We start from the raw sequence: 15,736 nt of genomic DNA on the forward strand, positions 1-15,736 counted from the left end.
ATTAAATATTAGTCTTCAATTTTCCCATCAAGGGAATCTTAAAATCCAGTAGCTTGGTGATTACTTCAAAGCACCTAAGCAGGTACCCTTCTGCTATTCTGGGCTTGCGCAGGCACTGCAAAATAACGTGGAACTGTCTTGAAGTGTCAGTTTCAGGAAGGTGATATTAAAATTAATATTTAATAAGGATTTCTATATTTGTGGCCTGGGGGGCTTCTCAGAAGGAGAATGTCATTTCCTTATTTATTGGACACTTTCCATTACCTGGTTGAAAATTAAGTTTTATGGTTACAAAAGTGTAAAAATGCAAATGTTTGGGTGTGCTTACTAATTGGCACAAACACTTAATGTTGGTTGTCCCCAGTCAGCTGTGTCAAAAGTTTCAAATGTGAATAAATGGTTAGGTTATGAAAGGAAAATAAAACAACTGGAGACAATCATTTGTATAGTAAAAGTATGCTTTTAAAGTGAAAATAAATAAATGGGGAGAACCAGCAGTCGGTTGTTGTGGCATCTGAAAGAAACTAGCTGAAGTAAATCGGATTAAAATATAGAAAGGGGGAGGGGGGGGGGTAAAAAATCAAGCATTTATTTCAGGTTTAAAGCCACATGTGTGATATGCTGCAGATAACTTGAAAGTAGGTGTGTGTATGTATATGATTATTAAAGTTTGTGACACAGCCATTTCTACAAGGCTGGCACATTAGACTGGAAGATGCAAATTATAGATACATACGGTAATGTGTGTGTGTGTGTGTATATATATATTGGAGGCTTTGAAGATATTCTTTATCAATTCCACTTGTATATAAATGCTACTTGAGATTATTTACAGTTCGTGAACATTTATTTGTGACCACAGTTTCATCACAATAATGATTTGGTACGACGTGTGAAGTACACAGTGATTTTTCCCCTCAAAATAGATTTTCTTGCGTGTTCCTAGGACGTGTATATACATATGTGTATATATTTTGGTGTACTGCATTATACTGACCTGAGATATGGTTGAAGCCAGGAGCATGGTGTTTTTTTTCCGCTGCTCGCTGCGCGGGCTCTGCTTCGGCGTCATCACACAGCGCCAAAACTTGGCGCCAAAGGCGAGTGTTTGTTTCGCAGCAAAGATCCTCATTTTGTGAGCGTAAATAAACATGGTGAGTTCTTCTATTAACATTTATACAAATCTCATAGTGATAAATATCTTCATAAGTGGACTCACGGCGTTGTACAGGGACATGTCAGTGCGTCTTAACCCGCTGTATAATCAAAACAGAGGTACAACAGGCTAACGCCGAGGCACGTTAAAGTTAAAGATTTTTCATCAATAAATGGGAATGTTGGCACAGCCCAGTCATGCACATTTGAAAAGCATCAATATTAAATGAACTTGTCTGAGCTGAAGAAGACGCACTTCACCAGCAAGCTGCACGACCACTGTAAATAGTTATTTATTTTGGTGGAAAGTGTTATGTATCTGTGGAGTGACAAGCATGTCCTATTATTTATGTTTATTTTTATTTTTTGTCAAGTTAACTTGCTAAGCCAACTCTCATGATATGCCAGGCCTAAAGTTTGTGAACGCTTGCTTATCCTGTGTGATTTAGGTTACTAATAGATGTTTTGTCCACTTTGGTGGGAGTTACAGCTTTTGATTTTGTGCGAAGACATTACACTTGAGGCTGGACCTTTTTTTTTTTGGTCGGAATTTGATTGCATTCAGCCATGAGAACATTAGTGAGGTGGTGTACAGATGTTGGAGGGTTAGCCTAGTTCTCCATCACAGGTGCCACTCCAAACTCCTCTCAAAGGTATTGGCTCCATCAATCCAGACATCACAGATGTATTTGTTGTCTTATACTCTACTATCCGAGTCTTAGATTGGTGATCCTAGGCTCATGTGATGCAGCTGCTGTTGTTGGCATAGAGTTCCATCCTGTTAGTCAGTGCTTTTTTCAGTAGAGATTGTAAAGATTGTGTGTGAACTGTCAGTGGCCACATTCTACGCCCATTTTGTCACTACCTGTGTTTCTAAACTCTATGCTTTATGGTGTGCAATATCTTGGATAGGCTAAGTGAAATTCTAGTTGAATGATTTTGCGCTTTCTCTTGCATATAGAAATTATGTAAGATGAAAAACACAAAAGTAAACAAAAACGTCTGGAAAAAACACCCAAAAACTGTTTATTAAACCTGCTGAATACTTGTAACCTCTTTCGTTCTTTGGCAGGACATCCGCAGATTCTTTCAGCCCACAAAGGTCACCAAAGTATCAACAGGGAGCAGCAGCAATGATGAGGAGCTGAAGAATAAAAAGAAGCCAGTCTCCAAGGTGCAAACTTTTAATCGTCGCTAATGCCGCTAATGATGGTGGTCCCTTTATGTAGCTGCATGCTTAAAGACCTAATTTTCTCTTTCTCTCTCTCTCTCTCTCTCTCTCTCTCTCAGGTCTTAAGCCTTAAATCTGATGACAAGCCATCAGTAAAACGGAAGAAAAGAATAATCGCAGATTCAGGTGCTTGCTAAGTTTACTGCAACTTGACTTAAATTAGCATAGAATAAATGTAGCACACTTTTCTGTAACTCACCATGTTATTGAAAATCCCTCTCAGACTCAGAGGACGAAGAGAAGAAGGACAAGAAAGGAAAGAAAAGCTCTAAACAAAATGCCACTGCATCAGGAAAGAAGGACCCAGTTACTTATGTGTCTGACACAGGTAAGTGATGTTGCAGTCATATGTCACAAATAGAAGTACATAACCAATATGCATTCAGCATGTGCAGGAAATACAGCAGGATTCTCCAGAACATTAACAGCTCTATTCACACATGCACTCACTGTGATTTTACTAGGACGCTAGTGGGCACTAGAAGGATAAAGTCTAAGTAATGTCCAAGACAAATGTTGCGGACATATGCATTCACACTTACAGGTCCTCTGGATAAAGTTTGGAAAAGTTCTAATAAACCATGCATGTGTGAAAGAGGCTAAATAGAGTCATAGTTAAAATAAGAAAAACAAGTGACATGCATCCAGCTTAAGTTAGGATAACGTATTATAACAAAATTGCTTAATGAGATGATGACTGATTAAAATGATGAGGATATTAACAACATCGTCTCACTCGTGTGGTCCCCCCAGATTCAGATGAAGCATTTGTGTCATTGAAGAGGTCCTCTAAACCTAATGAGAATGGAAAGGGCACAGGTATGAAAGAGTCAGACTCTGGAAAATTTAAAACGAAAACAGCTCCTGTTAAGTCACCAGTAAAGCCCCCTTCAGCAGGCACTAAGGCAGGGGTGAAGAATGCTCTCAGCCCGACCCCACCGAAGTCAGCTGCACCTCAGCCCAAACAGACTTCAGCTGCAGAATTTTTTGGAAACTCTTCCGTCCATAGGTCAGAAAAGAAGTTGGTTGCCACTACAAGCACCAAGAGGAAAGCAGTGAGTATACAGAGAAAACATACTTAAAAGAATACAATGTAAGAATTGGCTTTTTTTGTCTCCTGAGCTCCTCCTACCTGCTGCTCAGTGTAATCCACGTTTACAGTACTGTGTTGAAATCAAGTCTTACGCATCTCTCTCTCATATATAAACATAAAGTGTAACTTTGGTGGTACTCTAGCTGTTATAATCACAGGAAAGCACTTATTACCAGAATCATTGTCCAATGCTAAAAAGTAAGCTAATCTGGCTAAAGTTAGCAGAGTTAACAGTAACTCTCAAAAAGCTGATTCTAACACTGTCCTCAACATAACTTGGGTTCCACTGACACAAAGTGTAAGTTTAGCCATTTCATCCACACAGAAACCAGAGAAAAGCACTTGTTATCAGAATCGATGTCTAACAGTGAGCTAATCCGGCTAAAGTTAGCAGCCACCAACTCTGGCTCACTGCACAGTAACTATCAAAAACCTGATTCTAACACTTTAGCCAACAAAACGCATCACTAACTAACACAACCCCATTCCCTCCTAAACAGCTCTGTTCAGACCACAAGGTCTAGCACCTGTTACCTTTAAATAAGAGTTAGCCACAGCTAACTTAAGTGCAAATATACAGCAGTGAGGAGCCAGGCGCAAAGCTGTAGTTTTTACTATTATTTAATCAGTAAACAGTTCTCTGTGGTTGCTGTGTGTTGAAACTTGTGTTCATGCTGTCTAATAAACATGGGTCAGGTGCTGTAATTGGGGTTATTCAGACAAGGAGGTGGAACAATTCTTAAGTCCTGTCACCTGACATAAGAAACCAGCATTGCATTGCTTATTTTATCCAATGTTTTCACATTTGGGCACCCCAAAAGTAACTTTTTCCACACTCCACGGTGTTCTAAATTAGTATTCTAATTCACAAAAAAAAAATTAGTTTCATAAAATGTCCCCTTTAAGTAATGATAATACACACAGTCCACATGCTGAGAAAAGCATATTGTGACATGATTATTTAAACAGGTGTGAGATATAGTGTTGGCTACTGTGACATTAACACTGTTAAATGGACATAACCAAGTTTTTTAAATTGGAATAATAACAGAAAAATGGAGGTTTCAAAATGATAAATGTTGTCTCCACCAGCCCACTCAAGACCCTGATGACCCACAAAATGATGAAGCCATCGCAAAGCAGTTACAGATGGATGAAGACATGGAGGTGAGTGAGACATGCTAATGATCCCTCTCCAAATATTAAACATTTTATACAGCATAGGTATTATCCTGAAACTGTTTCTGTTTGTCAGTTGGAAAAGCAGATTCATGAAGATGAGGAATTTGCAAGAACGCTGGCAATGCTAGAAGAGGCCCCATTGCCTAAGAAGGTTAGTTTCTAATTAGGTATTGCTAGTTTTCATGGCATCATTTTTCATACCAGTACTAGAGAGCACAGAAACACAAAGCGAGAAAGTAAACCTGCACGTTTAATCATTCCTTGACCACAAAAGCAAAGGGCAAAAAATAAACAAATAAATAAACAATGGACTCGGGCAGGGGGCGGCACGGTGGCGCAGCAGGTAGTGTCGCAGTCACACAGCTCCAGGGGCCTGGAGGTTGGGGGTTCGATTCCCGCTCCGGGTGACTGTCTGTGAGGAGTTGGTGTGTTCTCCCCGTGTCAGCGTGGGTTTCCTCCGGGTGCTCCGGTTTCCTCCCACAGTCCAAAAAACACACGTTGCAGGTGGATTGGCGACTCGAAAGTGTCCGTAGGTATGAGTGTGTGAGTGAATGTGTGTGTGTCTGTGTTGCCCTGTGAAGGACTGGCGTCCCCTCCAGGGTGTATTCCCGCCTTGCGCCCAATGATTCCAGGTAGGCTCTGGACCCCCCGCGACCCTAAATTGGATAAGCGGTACAGATAATGGATGGATGGATGGATGGACTCGGGCAGGTTAAATAGCAAGGTCCGATAAACAGGTGACACGTTTTGGTAGTTTAATTTCTTTTTAATTTACTTCTGATATAACCAAAAACAGCTGTGGTTGTTTATCATCCTTTTTATAGAAGTAATCGTTTTGAGTATGTATGAATTTGAATAAATATGCAATTTACTACAGCTGCAAGGTGCTGGTAAAACTTGAAAATGGACCTTGAAAGTGCTTGAAAATACCATACAATTTACAGGGTTCATACAGTTTTTCTTTGTGGACACTTGCACATCACACATTTAATCTGAAATGAATAGTAAATAATTTGTCACCTTGTTGCAGTAACAGTCTATACCCTTCTGAGAAGAATAATGGGCTTTAGACTAGGTGTTTGAACATAGCTGTAAGGATTTGATTGCATTCAGCCACAAGAACATAGTAAAGTCTGGTATTGGATAATTTGTTTGGGAACGTTAAGTCCACCACGACAAAATTGCATACTGTAACATCACTGCAGAGAACCCAGTTCCACTGCTCCACAGCCCAATTTTGGAGAGATTTATGTCTTTATCTGACGCGTGGTATTTGGCATGGTGACCTTAGTTGACATGAGCAATTTTTTATTTCCTGCTTAACTGTGAAGTTTAAACATAATGTATGTGCCCAGTTGAATATTGTTGTGATGACTGTGTATAAATCTAAATTGCTCTCTAGCAACCTTTAGACTGCTGTGTCTGATAATGATATGATTCTGTTGTTATTCATCCTTTGCTTTTTTTTTTTGGAGTTAGTTGTAATAACAAGTTTCTCTCAGGCTCGTGTAGACACGGTGTTACCCTCAAAGAGCAGCTCAAAAGCAAATGCTACTGCAAAGACCCCATCACCAAAAAAGAGTCCTGTGAAGACTAGCTCCAAGCTGGCTTTGATGAAGAGGAGAGCAGATGAAGAGGAACAAAAAATAAAAGAGAAGGAAGAGCAGAAAAGCAAGATTGTAATTTCTCCTAAAAAAGAGCCTATTTCGCCTACCACCTCAGAGATGGCAGCCACACCCAAAACGATAAACATTTCTGAAGGTACCTCCAAGTCAAGAAGCTTTTCAACACCAAAGAGCGGCGGCAGTAACAAAACATCTCCAACAAAACCAGAGGTGATGCACCTTACAGTTACAGAATGGTGATATGCAAAATAGTAATGACCTGAAAACCTGAGAACACACACTAAAATACAATTTCATATTTAACATTTTTTTTAATTCTAATTCTAAATAAGCTTAATGTTCTTGACATTTAATATTCTTTTTGACCACATTATTTTTTCTTTTGCTAGTTAATATTTTTGTATCTTAGTGTGATAAATATTTTCTCTGTCATTCCCTGAAAAATTGTATTGTCTTCATTTAATTTTTTTTTTATTTGTTTTTAATGTGACAGTGTTTAAATGTGTATTTATTTAAATGGTAAATTTATTTTATGATGTTCTTATTTATTTATTTATTTATTTGTTTTATTTATTTTTGGTAATAGAAGGCCTGCAAAAAATATCAAGGCATGTCAGACCTTTTTTTTTAAACTTTTTCTTCTTTCCCCTCCCCCACTTCCTCCATGTGCTTGTCACTTTTCTTTTCAGATTAGTCCAGAAGGATCAGAAAAGAAGCGTGTGAATTCTTCAGCATTTCGAAGCTACCTAAACAGAGAGGGCCCTCGCGCCCTGGGCTCTAAAGAGATACCACAGGTAATAAAAACAAAGGTTCACCATTCTTACTTTAATCTGTTTGTGTTTGTACGTTGATGTATTTATGGGATGGATGTTTTGGTGTGTGGTTGTGTCTGTACGTGTGTGTTAGGGAGCAGAGAACTGTTTGGAGGGCTGTGTGTTTGTGCTGACTGGAGTTTTGGAGTCTATGGAGCGAGACGATGCAAAGTCATTAATAGAACGCTATGGTGGAAAAGTCACTGGAAACGTCAGCCGGAAAACCACATACCTGGTGTTGGGCAGAGACAGCGGTGCTTCCAAGACTGATAAGGTCTGACGTTTAGTTTTTTCTTCATATGTCAGTCTTTCTAAATCTAAGTGTATATTTGCTTCCATCTCTCTCTCACTCTCTGCTATTTTTTGTGCCATCTCTGTGTGTGTGTGTGTGTGTGTGTGTGTTTCTCAGGCTCAGAGTTTTGGCACTAAGATCATAAATGAAGATGAGCTGCTGGAACTGATCCGAACCAAACCTGGCAAGAAATCCAAGTATGAGGTTGATGCAGAGGCTGAGGTAAAGCCAAAATCATGTATGTTACATTTTCATTGTGGCAGCATGAAGCTTTTCGCTATCTGTGAGGTCTGGAAAGCAGTCTTTTGTGGATGGCAGCACACAGATGAACGCAATGCGTGAATTCAATACAAATAAGAAGCACATTCTGCTGAGCGCAATCAGATTATTGTAATGTCATATATAATGCACAGTGTAGAGCTACATCATTTAAAATCATTTTGACAATATACTACAGAAATATAAAATGTAATACTCTGCCCTGTGATTACATGTAATTCATTTGTTCTCAGTGTTTTGAAATTGGTTTTCCTTGGAAAATGAAATTTGCTGTTAAAAGAGAGAGATTTTTTTTTAGCTGAAATGAAAATTAAACATAAGAATTTGTAATTCACCATTGTCTCATGCAGCTTTTACATTTTTTTTCTTGGTTGTGTTTCAGAGCAAATCTGGTAAATCCAAAACTTCGTCACAGAAGCTCACGCCTCAAAGGCGGAGCTTAAAGAAGAGCAGCCCAAACAAAAGCAGCCCATCTCCAAGAAAGCCTTTGTCAGCATCCACGTCTGCACCTGGCACATCTGGAGCTTCTCGACGAGGCTCCGAATCTGAGGTGAAGAGGAATCTGGAGTTTGGTAAGGCCACAGCCACTACGTCCCACTCTGCTACAGACGATGATGGAAAAAGCTTGCTGTGGGTAGATAAGTACCGTCCCCGCAGTCTAAAGAGTCTGATTGGGCAGCAGGGAGAGCAAAGCTGTGCAAACAAGCTGCTAAGATGGCTGCAGAGCTGGCACAAGCATCATAGCGGCAACACAAAACCAGCAGGTTAGTGTGACACTTTTAAAATACTGTGTAAATCTTTCTGTTCAAGTCTGTTTCTAATGTGTCCCGTTCTTGTTTCTCTTCAGCAGCTAGGTTTGGTAAATTTGGCGGGAAGGATGATGGGTCAGGCTTTAAGGCAGCTCTGTTGTCTGGACCTCCTGGTGTGGGCAAGACCACTACTGCTGCTCTTGTGTGTGAGGTTAGTACAAATATAAACACAGCTTCTTGAAACTCCTTGAGGTTTCAGAAGGCAAAAAGAAGCAGCATGTGACTTCAGCAGTAAATTTCAGAATGAAAGAAATTAAATGGGATAAACATGGGAATATTTTTTTAATTTAAATTGAACACATACATTTAAGTAAATAAAAATAATTTAGATTGATATGTCAGCTTTGCTTTTGGTTTATTTTATCTTGAGATATTATGGAATAAATTACCAAAAAATATTTATTAATACAAGTGTATACCAGCTTGGAAAAAAAAGTAAATAAACATCTGGTCCTCCAAGACCCTAAAAACTCCAGAGAGTTTAATCTGTAGACACACCCAATTCTTTCTGGAAGTCAATATAATTTCTTTTTCTCTAACCTTCTCCCCATACCTTACGTTGTGCCATCTTTCCCCAGCATAGTCCTTAAAGTAAATTTCCCCTAACACGTGTCAGAAAGGGCAGAGACCAGCACAAATCCAAGGCACTATAGCTTGAAATGCCTACATACAAGTCTTTAAAATAAAGAAGATCCTCTGTGTTATATTTTGGGTATTTCTTAGTTGTTCTTGGAACTTGTGTGTGTGTGTGTGTGTGTATGTATACATTTAGGAGCTGGGTTTCAGTTACGTGGAGATGAACGCCAGTTGCACTCGCAGCAAGAACAGTCTGAAGGAAGTAATCGCAGAGTCCCTCAATAACACAAGCATTAACAACTTCTATAAAGGTATTTCACACAAGGAGCCTCATTAATACCCGATATCTTCTACCAGCTTTAAGAAGATAAATAACAACAATAAAGCTGAACATTACAGATTAAGTGCCACTCTGTTTGCTGGACTCTATTTGTAAATTTACCTGTGGATTTATTTATTTACTTTTTTTTTGGTCAGGTACATCCCAGACGGTCAGCAATAAACATGTTCTTATAATGGATGAGGTGGACGGCATGGCAGGAAATGAGGACAGAGGAGGAATACAGGTAAAAAAAAATTTTTTGTCTGTTATTCTCACGTTGATATATATGAACAACCCATAGCTACTACTAGAAACGTTATACAAGAAATACATAAAATTTTACCATTTTATTTTTAATGAGCCCCCATTACCAAGTGCTCAAACTTCAATCCAGTTTCAAAAAAGATGGAAAGGGTTAGTGTTTAAGCTTTAAAATAATTTTTGAAGTAATTGCAGTGAAAGTTAAGTATAGGATTAAGGAAAAGTTGTAGTGAATTTTGACAAATAATTATTTAAATATCAGTTAAAGGAACACTGTAGTATTTTTATCTTAAAGATACAGCTTCAAAATCATTGTAATGCCCCTATAGTGGGTCATGAAAACGTTATACTTGGATTTTAGGAATTTGGCAGATCTTTGGAGGACCAAGGCAGGGAATCAGACCTTTTGTCTACTGTGTGAGTGGCAGTGGTGTTGCCTATGCTACAACATCTGCCTATTAGTCTGTTAAAGTTGAGGGTTTAGTTGAAGCTGGAGTGTGTTTCTCCTGTTACTTTCTTTCCTGTTTTAACTTTGCCCCCTGACTTATATATTCTGTAGGAAATGATCAGCCTGATAAAGCAGACGAAGATCCCCATAATTTTTATGTGTAATGACCGAAATCATCAGAAGATACGCTCGCTTGCTAACTACTGCTTTGATCTGCGCTTCCAGCGCCCCCGTTTGGAGCAGATAAAGGTACTGAGCTTCACTGATCTGCTCTTGTCAGTGAAAACATTTCAAAAACCCTTTTGTAACATTTTAGAACGATATTCACGATTAAATATCGAGTCATGATGAGAATTTTCTGCATTTTTCAAATGTTTTAGACATTAACAAATACAATAATATTGTACTCAGGAACAAAATAACATGTTTACTGATAAACATTTAAAATGGAAGCCAAATAGTGTTTTGAAGCTACTGTTCATTTATAAACACCACAGAATTTTTTATTGTGAAATTTAATTAACTTCTCTGTAGTTCAGTATAACATCCAAAATCATCATTCCCACTTTCATTATACCTTTCTCCCTTTTCTGCAGGGTGCCATGATGTCGATTGCTTTTAAGGAAGGTTTAAAGATCCCACCTCCTGCACTCAATGAAGTCATCTTGGCGTCAAATCAGGATATTCGACAAGTAAGTTTAACTGCAATTAAACAAGTATGTGCAGAAAATCTTATGATTTATTTGATTCTTTCTGAATGAAACATTAACATTGCCTTTTGTGTGAAGTGATGACTGGCTTCATAATATTTTCCACCCAGGTTCTGCATAATCTTTGTATGTGGTCAGCAACAGATAAAGTCATGACATATGACCAAGCTAAAGCAGATGCTAACAAAGCCAAAAAGGACATGAAAATGGTACGCACCAACACCCATTTACAGGCATTAGTGACCTAAAAAACCTTCTTATAATCTTAAATCTTTCTTAAAAATATATTTTTAGTGGGTTTTAAATGTGTCAGAATTTCACCTAATTATCTGTATGGCATTTTCAGTTTTTAATCTCTTTGTGTCTGTTTTTTGTTTTACTTCAGATGCAAGTTTATTTACTGCTAATGTATTATAAATCATATAACTGCGCTTTGGAATATGTATTAAGTTTCAAAATAATTCTCAGAAAAAAAAGTATTCATCACAGTCACTATCCTCATTGAATCGAATAATGTGTATATGTGTAGGGTCCATTTGACGTGTGCAGGAAAGTGTTTGCTGCAGGTGAAGAGACTGCCCATATGACTTTAATTGATAAGTCAGATCTTTTCTTCCATGACTACTCGCTAGCACCACTATTTGTCCAAGAGAACTATGTACATGTACGACCAGCTGCTGCAGGGTAGGTCACACATTGACATGCACACACACTTACACACATTTGTTTTATATAAATGTAAGCTAACAACTACACACAGCACACACACGCACATTTAATATGTCTAAATATACATTTCCTTTTAATTCAATTTCTTGATATTCTAGTGTTTTTTTTTGTTTGTTTGTTTGTTTATTAGTGGAAATCTGAAGAATCATCTAGTGTTGCTGAGTAAAACAGCAGACAGCATATGTGATGGGGACTTGGTGGACAGACAGATCCGCTCTCGACAGATGTGGTCTTTATTACCTACTCAGGTAACACACTCAAACCGTGAGCAATTTTTATTATAAATGTCAAAGACACAAACAAATATTCTAATGTTTGTTGAACCATATAAAGCGTATGCGTGTGTGTCCTGTTTTTTAGGCAATCTATGCAAGTGTGCTCCCGGGTGAGTTGATGCGAGGTTACATGAGTCAGTTTCCCACTTTTCCCAGCTGGCTGGGGAAGTTCTCATCTAGAGGCAAACATAGCCGCATCATACAGGAACTTGCCTCGCACATGAGCTTGAAGTGAGTAAACAGAACACTACCTAGGATAGCACATTCTATCAAATTACTGTACTTTTTGACTGCATTTCTGTAATTTGATGGCATTCTGCCTCATTACTGAGGCCAGCTGCTGATATTGAATGATACATGAGAAACTCCTGTCAAAAATATTGGGTAGTGTTCCATCGCTCCCGAAAATGGTTTTCCACTACTGCACATCTCAATGCTGGGGGCAGAGCCATCAGCATGGAACAACTATATTTTTATAGAATAATTCTCTTTCTATAGGACATTGAGTAGTAAGGAGGCTGTGAATCTGGACTACGTGCCATACCTGCGCTCTGCTATTTTGGAGCCTCTGCAGTCACATGGTTCAGAGGGAGCCAGTCAGAGTGTGAATCTCATGGATGACTATGACATCATCAAAGAAGATTTTGACAGCATCATGGAGATCAGTTCCTGGGGCGGTCAGCCTGACCCCTACTCTAAACTCGACTCTAAGGTCTGTGGGTGTATCTGTAGGAAGATTGTTCAGTTAGAAAAAAAGTCAAGTGTGAAATATCCCTGTTAAAAATCTGTTAGAAAAATGTGCTCTTAAATCTTTATACATTTATAATTATTAGTGCATAATATCACATTTTTACCAGGATTACATGTAAAATCCATAATTATTATTTAATTAGTTTCAAGTTTCATACATTGTACAAGCCATTAAGAATGAGAAATGGAAATGGAAAATTAATAAAATATCCAAAGCAAAAATATATATTAAAAAACCTTAATATTCATTTCTGCAAAACATTTTGTCTCTTTCTTTGTAGGTGAAGGCAGCATTCACACGTGCATATAACAAGGAATCACACTTGACCCCATACACACTGCAGGCAGTAAAGAAAGGACGCAGATTGGCCACAGACACTGACCTTGACTTAGACCCTCAGAATGACCAAGGGCAAGAAGATGAGGAGGAGGAGGGTGTTACTGCTGATGCAATGATCAAGGTGAATAATATTGTGTGAATAAACATTGTGTGGGGCTTTATATAGATTGCTGTGGCCACATTAGATAGATTAGTGACATTTTGTGAGCGAAATACAATGCTTTTTGAATGAAATCTTCTGCAATGAGTGATCTCCTTTGTACTCATCTCTTTGTCTCTTCTCTGACCCCACAGCAAAAGAAAGCTAAAGCCACGAAAGAGGCCAAACTTGAGAAAGCAGGGGATTCTGGGAAGGGGAAGGGCAAAGGCAAAGCAAAGGGCAAGAAGTGAACTGGAGACTGAACTGAGAACTGACAGTCAGACAGCAAGCATTTCCTACATGTTTGCCCACTAGCTTCTCCTTTCAGTACCCTTGCTGACTAGAGGCTGGAAAGGTAAATCAAGATGACAGTCAAAAAAGATTCAACTATTCTCAGTCCACACAAAGATCAGTATTTGCAAAGAATAAGAGTCAAGTTACCTGAAATCAGGAGGGTTCTCAATACATAGTCTAATGTACAATTCTCGCACTGGATAGCACTCAGGAACAAGGCAAAAAATATAGAAACAACTGGGACCGAAAATATATGCACACATTTAACAAACAAAACATGTTTGATTTCACTGGAGGGATCTGTCTTTTTGTTGTTTTCTTCATTCCATCTCTCAAACTACAACTCTTCTAAAGTTATAAAAGCACTTTCCGTTACTCAAATAACACTCTTGTGTGCTTCCTAATGTCAGTGCTTATACATAAATGGATTTCCTTAAGTGCACAAATAAGTGCGCTCCAACTCTGAGAAATGCCACTCGATCAAGCTGTAAATATGTGCAGTTTAAGGCTTATGGTCTTGTTGCTTAGTACATTTTCAAACAGTAAAGAAAATAATTGTTTTCACTTTGGCTGTTGTATGAAAGCACTATTGAATTTACTGACAGTACAACTTACTGGCTTGTAGCATATCGTCATCATCCAGTTAAAAACAGGTATCTCCATTTTTGTATTTGTTTAGTTTAATGCAGAATTTAAACCCAGCAGCTGTGTGAAAATGTTATGATGAATGGACCAATAGAAATGCTCCAGAATTACTTGGAATAAACTCTTTTTACATTGACTTCCATAGAAAGTTAAGGTTTTTTTTTCCTTCTCCTGTGAAGTTACTAAATTGGAAGATACATGTTTTTCATTGGATAGTAATGATATATAACCTGACTTGTGGTTTTCAAAAAGCAATTAAAGAGGGTAATCTTGTAGTGATTTGTGTTCTGTGATTCATTGACATGTCTTTCGACTCTTCGTAGTACTTTTCATTGTTCATAGAGGTTAACATGCATTTGTTTTATACTTGGAATCATGTAGCATGAATGCAGCAAAGTGGTTGCGAAACCCTGATCTAAATCAAATAATCAAATATCCGTACAATTTAAAAAACAAGTGAAAATCCTAAAAAAAAAAAAAAAAAAAGGACAGTTATTAACCTAAATCTAATCTGTTTTTTCATTACTAGAATTTAAATACATTCTAAATGTTTAGGGGCTATGTTTTCAGCAGTAAGTGATCGCTGATTCCGAGCTTAAAATCCAGACATGGGAGCAAAAACAAAATGCATTATAATTCTGATATTTATTGAAGTATTGTGTAATTACACTAAAGGAAATGCAGGAAAGTCATATGCTTACAAAAATAAGTTGATTGGTTTTCTATAAATTATATATATATATAATTTAAAAAGTCAAAGTTCTCAGCACAGCAAAGTACAGCAAATCAAGTGAATCTCAATTGCAGTAAAGCAGTTGTAGCAGGCATATATAAATAAAAGTCACAGTTTAGCAATGGCATCTGTTGGCTTCTACCACTGGAAAAAAGCTCAGAGCGAGTGAATTATTAAATAAGCGTTACAGTAATGCAAGTCCTTGGAATCAACGGTGTTTAATTATTTATTTATATATATATATATATATATATATATATATATGTATTAGTGAACAAACAGTCCATAAAGCTCATGAAAGTATGCCTAAAAATTAAGCAGCAAATAAATTCTAGAGCGTGTCTTGTAGCTGAATTGTATTTGTATTGATTTAAATTTGTTTGCCAACATGTATGTCCAGTATGTTAAGACATGTTTAGGGTTAAACAGATGAAGTCCAACATCTTGTTTTATAATTTACTATTTAAATCTTATACTTTGTTCCTGCTCAAAAACCGCATCCCATTTGTTAACTGAGGCCAGTACAACCACAAAATAACAAAGTTTCAGAACCATAGTTATAGCTATTGTTCAAACCATTGAATTCTTCACACATGAGATGGACATACGGGTGTTGGTCATAAAATTAGAATATCAAGAAAAAGTTTATTTCAGTAATTCCATTCAATGTGAAACTTGTATATTATACTCATTCATTACACACAGACTGCTATACATGGTGGGCCATTTATATGGGAATGGTTGGTGATATTAATTTCCTGTTTGTGGCACATTAGTATATGGGAGGGGGGAAAACTTTTCGAGATGGGTGGTGACCATGGTGGCCATTTTGGATCCAACTTTTTGTTTTTTTGGGAAGAGGGTCATGTGACACATCAAACTTATTGGGAATTTCACAAGAAAAACAATTGGTTTTAACGTAACTTTATTCTTTCATGAGTTATTTACAAGTTTCTGACCACTTATAAAATGTGTTCAAAGTGCTGCCCATTGTGTTGGATTGTCAATGCAATTACGGATACTGGAAGCTTGTGCT

At 37.7% G+C, this 15,736-nt stretch overlaps 1 protein-coding gene across 2 annotated transcripts; it reads left to right on the top strand.

Moving 5' to 3' along the window:
* The first annotated feature begins 1,012 nt into the window (after window positions 1–1,012).
* Window positions 1,013–14,226, top strand: rfc1 (replication factor C (activator 1) 1). Of its 2 annotated transcripts, none has more exons than XM_066660000.1 (24): window positions 1,013–1,154; window positions 2,228–2,329; window positions 2,446–2,512; window positions 2,610–2,714; window positions 3,140–3,441; window positions 4,572–4,646; window positions 4,735–4,812; window positions 6,164–6,496; window positions 6,976–7,080; window positions 7,193–7,372; window positions 7,508–7,612; window positions 8,052–8,433; window positions 8,517–8,629; window positions 9,251–9,365; window positions 9,532–9,620; window positions 10,197–10,334; window positions 10,682–10,777; window positions 10,906–11,004; window positions 11,325–11,479; window positions 11,655–11,772; window positions 11,885–12,030; window positions 12,298–12,511; window positions 12,831–13,010; window positions 13,184–14,226. In XM_066660000.1, the coding sequence occupies exons 1-24, from the start codon at window positions 1,152–1,154 to the stop codon at window positions 13,277–13,279; spliced, it is 3,396 nt and encodes a 1,131-aa protein (XP_066516097.1). In that variant the 5' UTR covers window positions 1,013–1,151; the 3' UTR covers window positions 13,280–14,226. The 2 variants fall into 2 exon arrangements, with proteins under 2 accessions (XP_066516097.1, XP_066516098.1); XM_066660001.1 differs by having other exon boundaries at window positions 8,520–8,629.
* The last annotated feature ends 1,510 nt before the right edge of the window (window positions 14,227–15,736 follow it).

The sequence above is a fragment of the Hoplias malabaricus genome, chromosome 2 (genome assembly GCF_029633855.1).
Source record: "Hoplias malabaricus isolate fHopMal1 chromosome 2, fHopMal1.hap1, whole genome shotgun sequence".
NCBI lineage: Eukaryota > Metazoa > Chordata > Actinopteri > Characiformes > Erythrinidae > Hoplias > Hoplias malabaricus.

Coding starts and splice junctions, on each gene's coding strand:
- rfc1 (XM_066660000.1), top strand. Junction 6,497..6,975: donor CATCTCCAACAAAACCAGAG/GTGATGCACCTT, acceptor TTTTCTTTTCAG/ATTAGTCCAGAAGGATCAGA. Junction 9,621..10,196: donor AGGACAGAGGAGGAATACAG/GTAAAAAAAAAT, acceptor TATATTCTGTAG/GAAATGATCAGCCTGATAAA.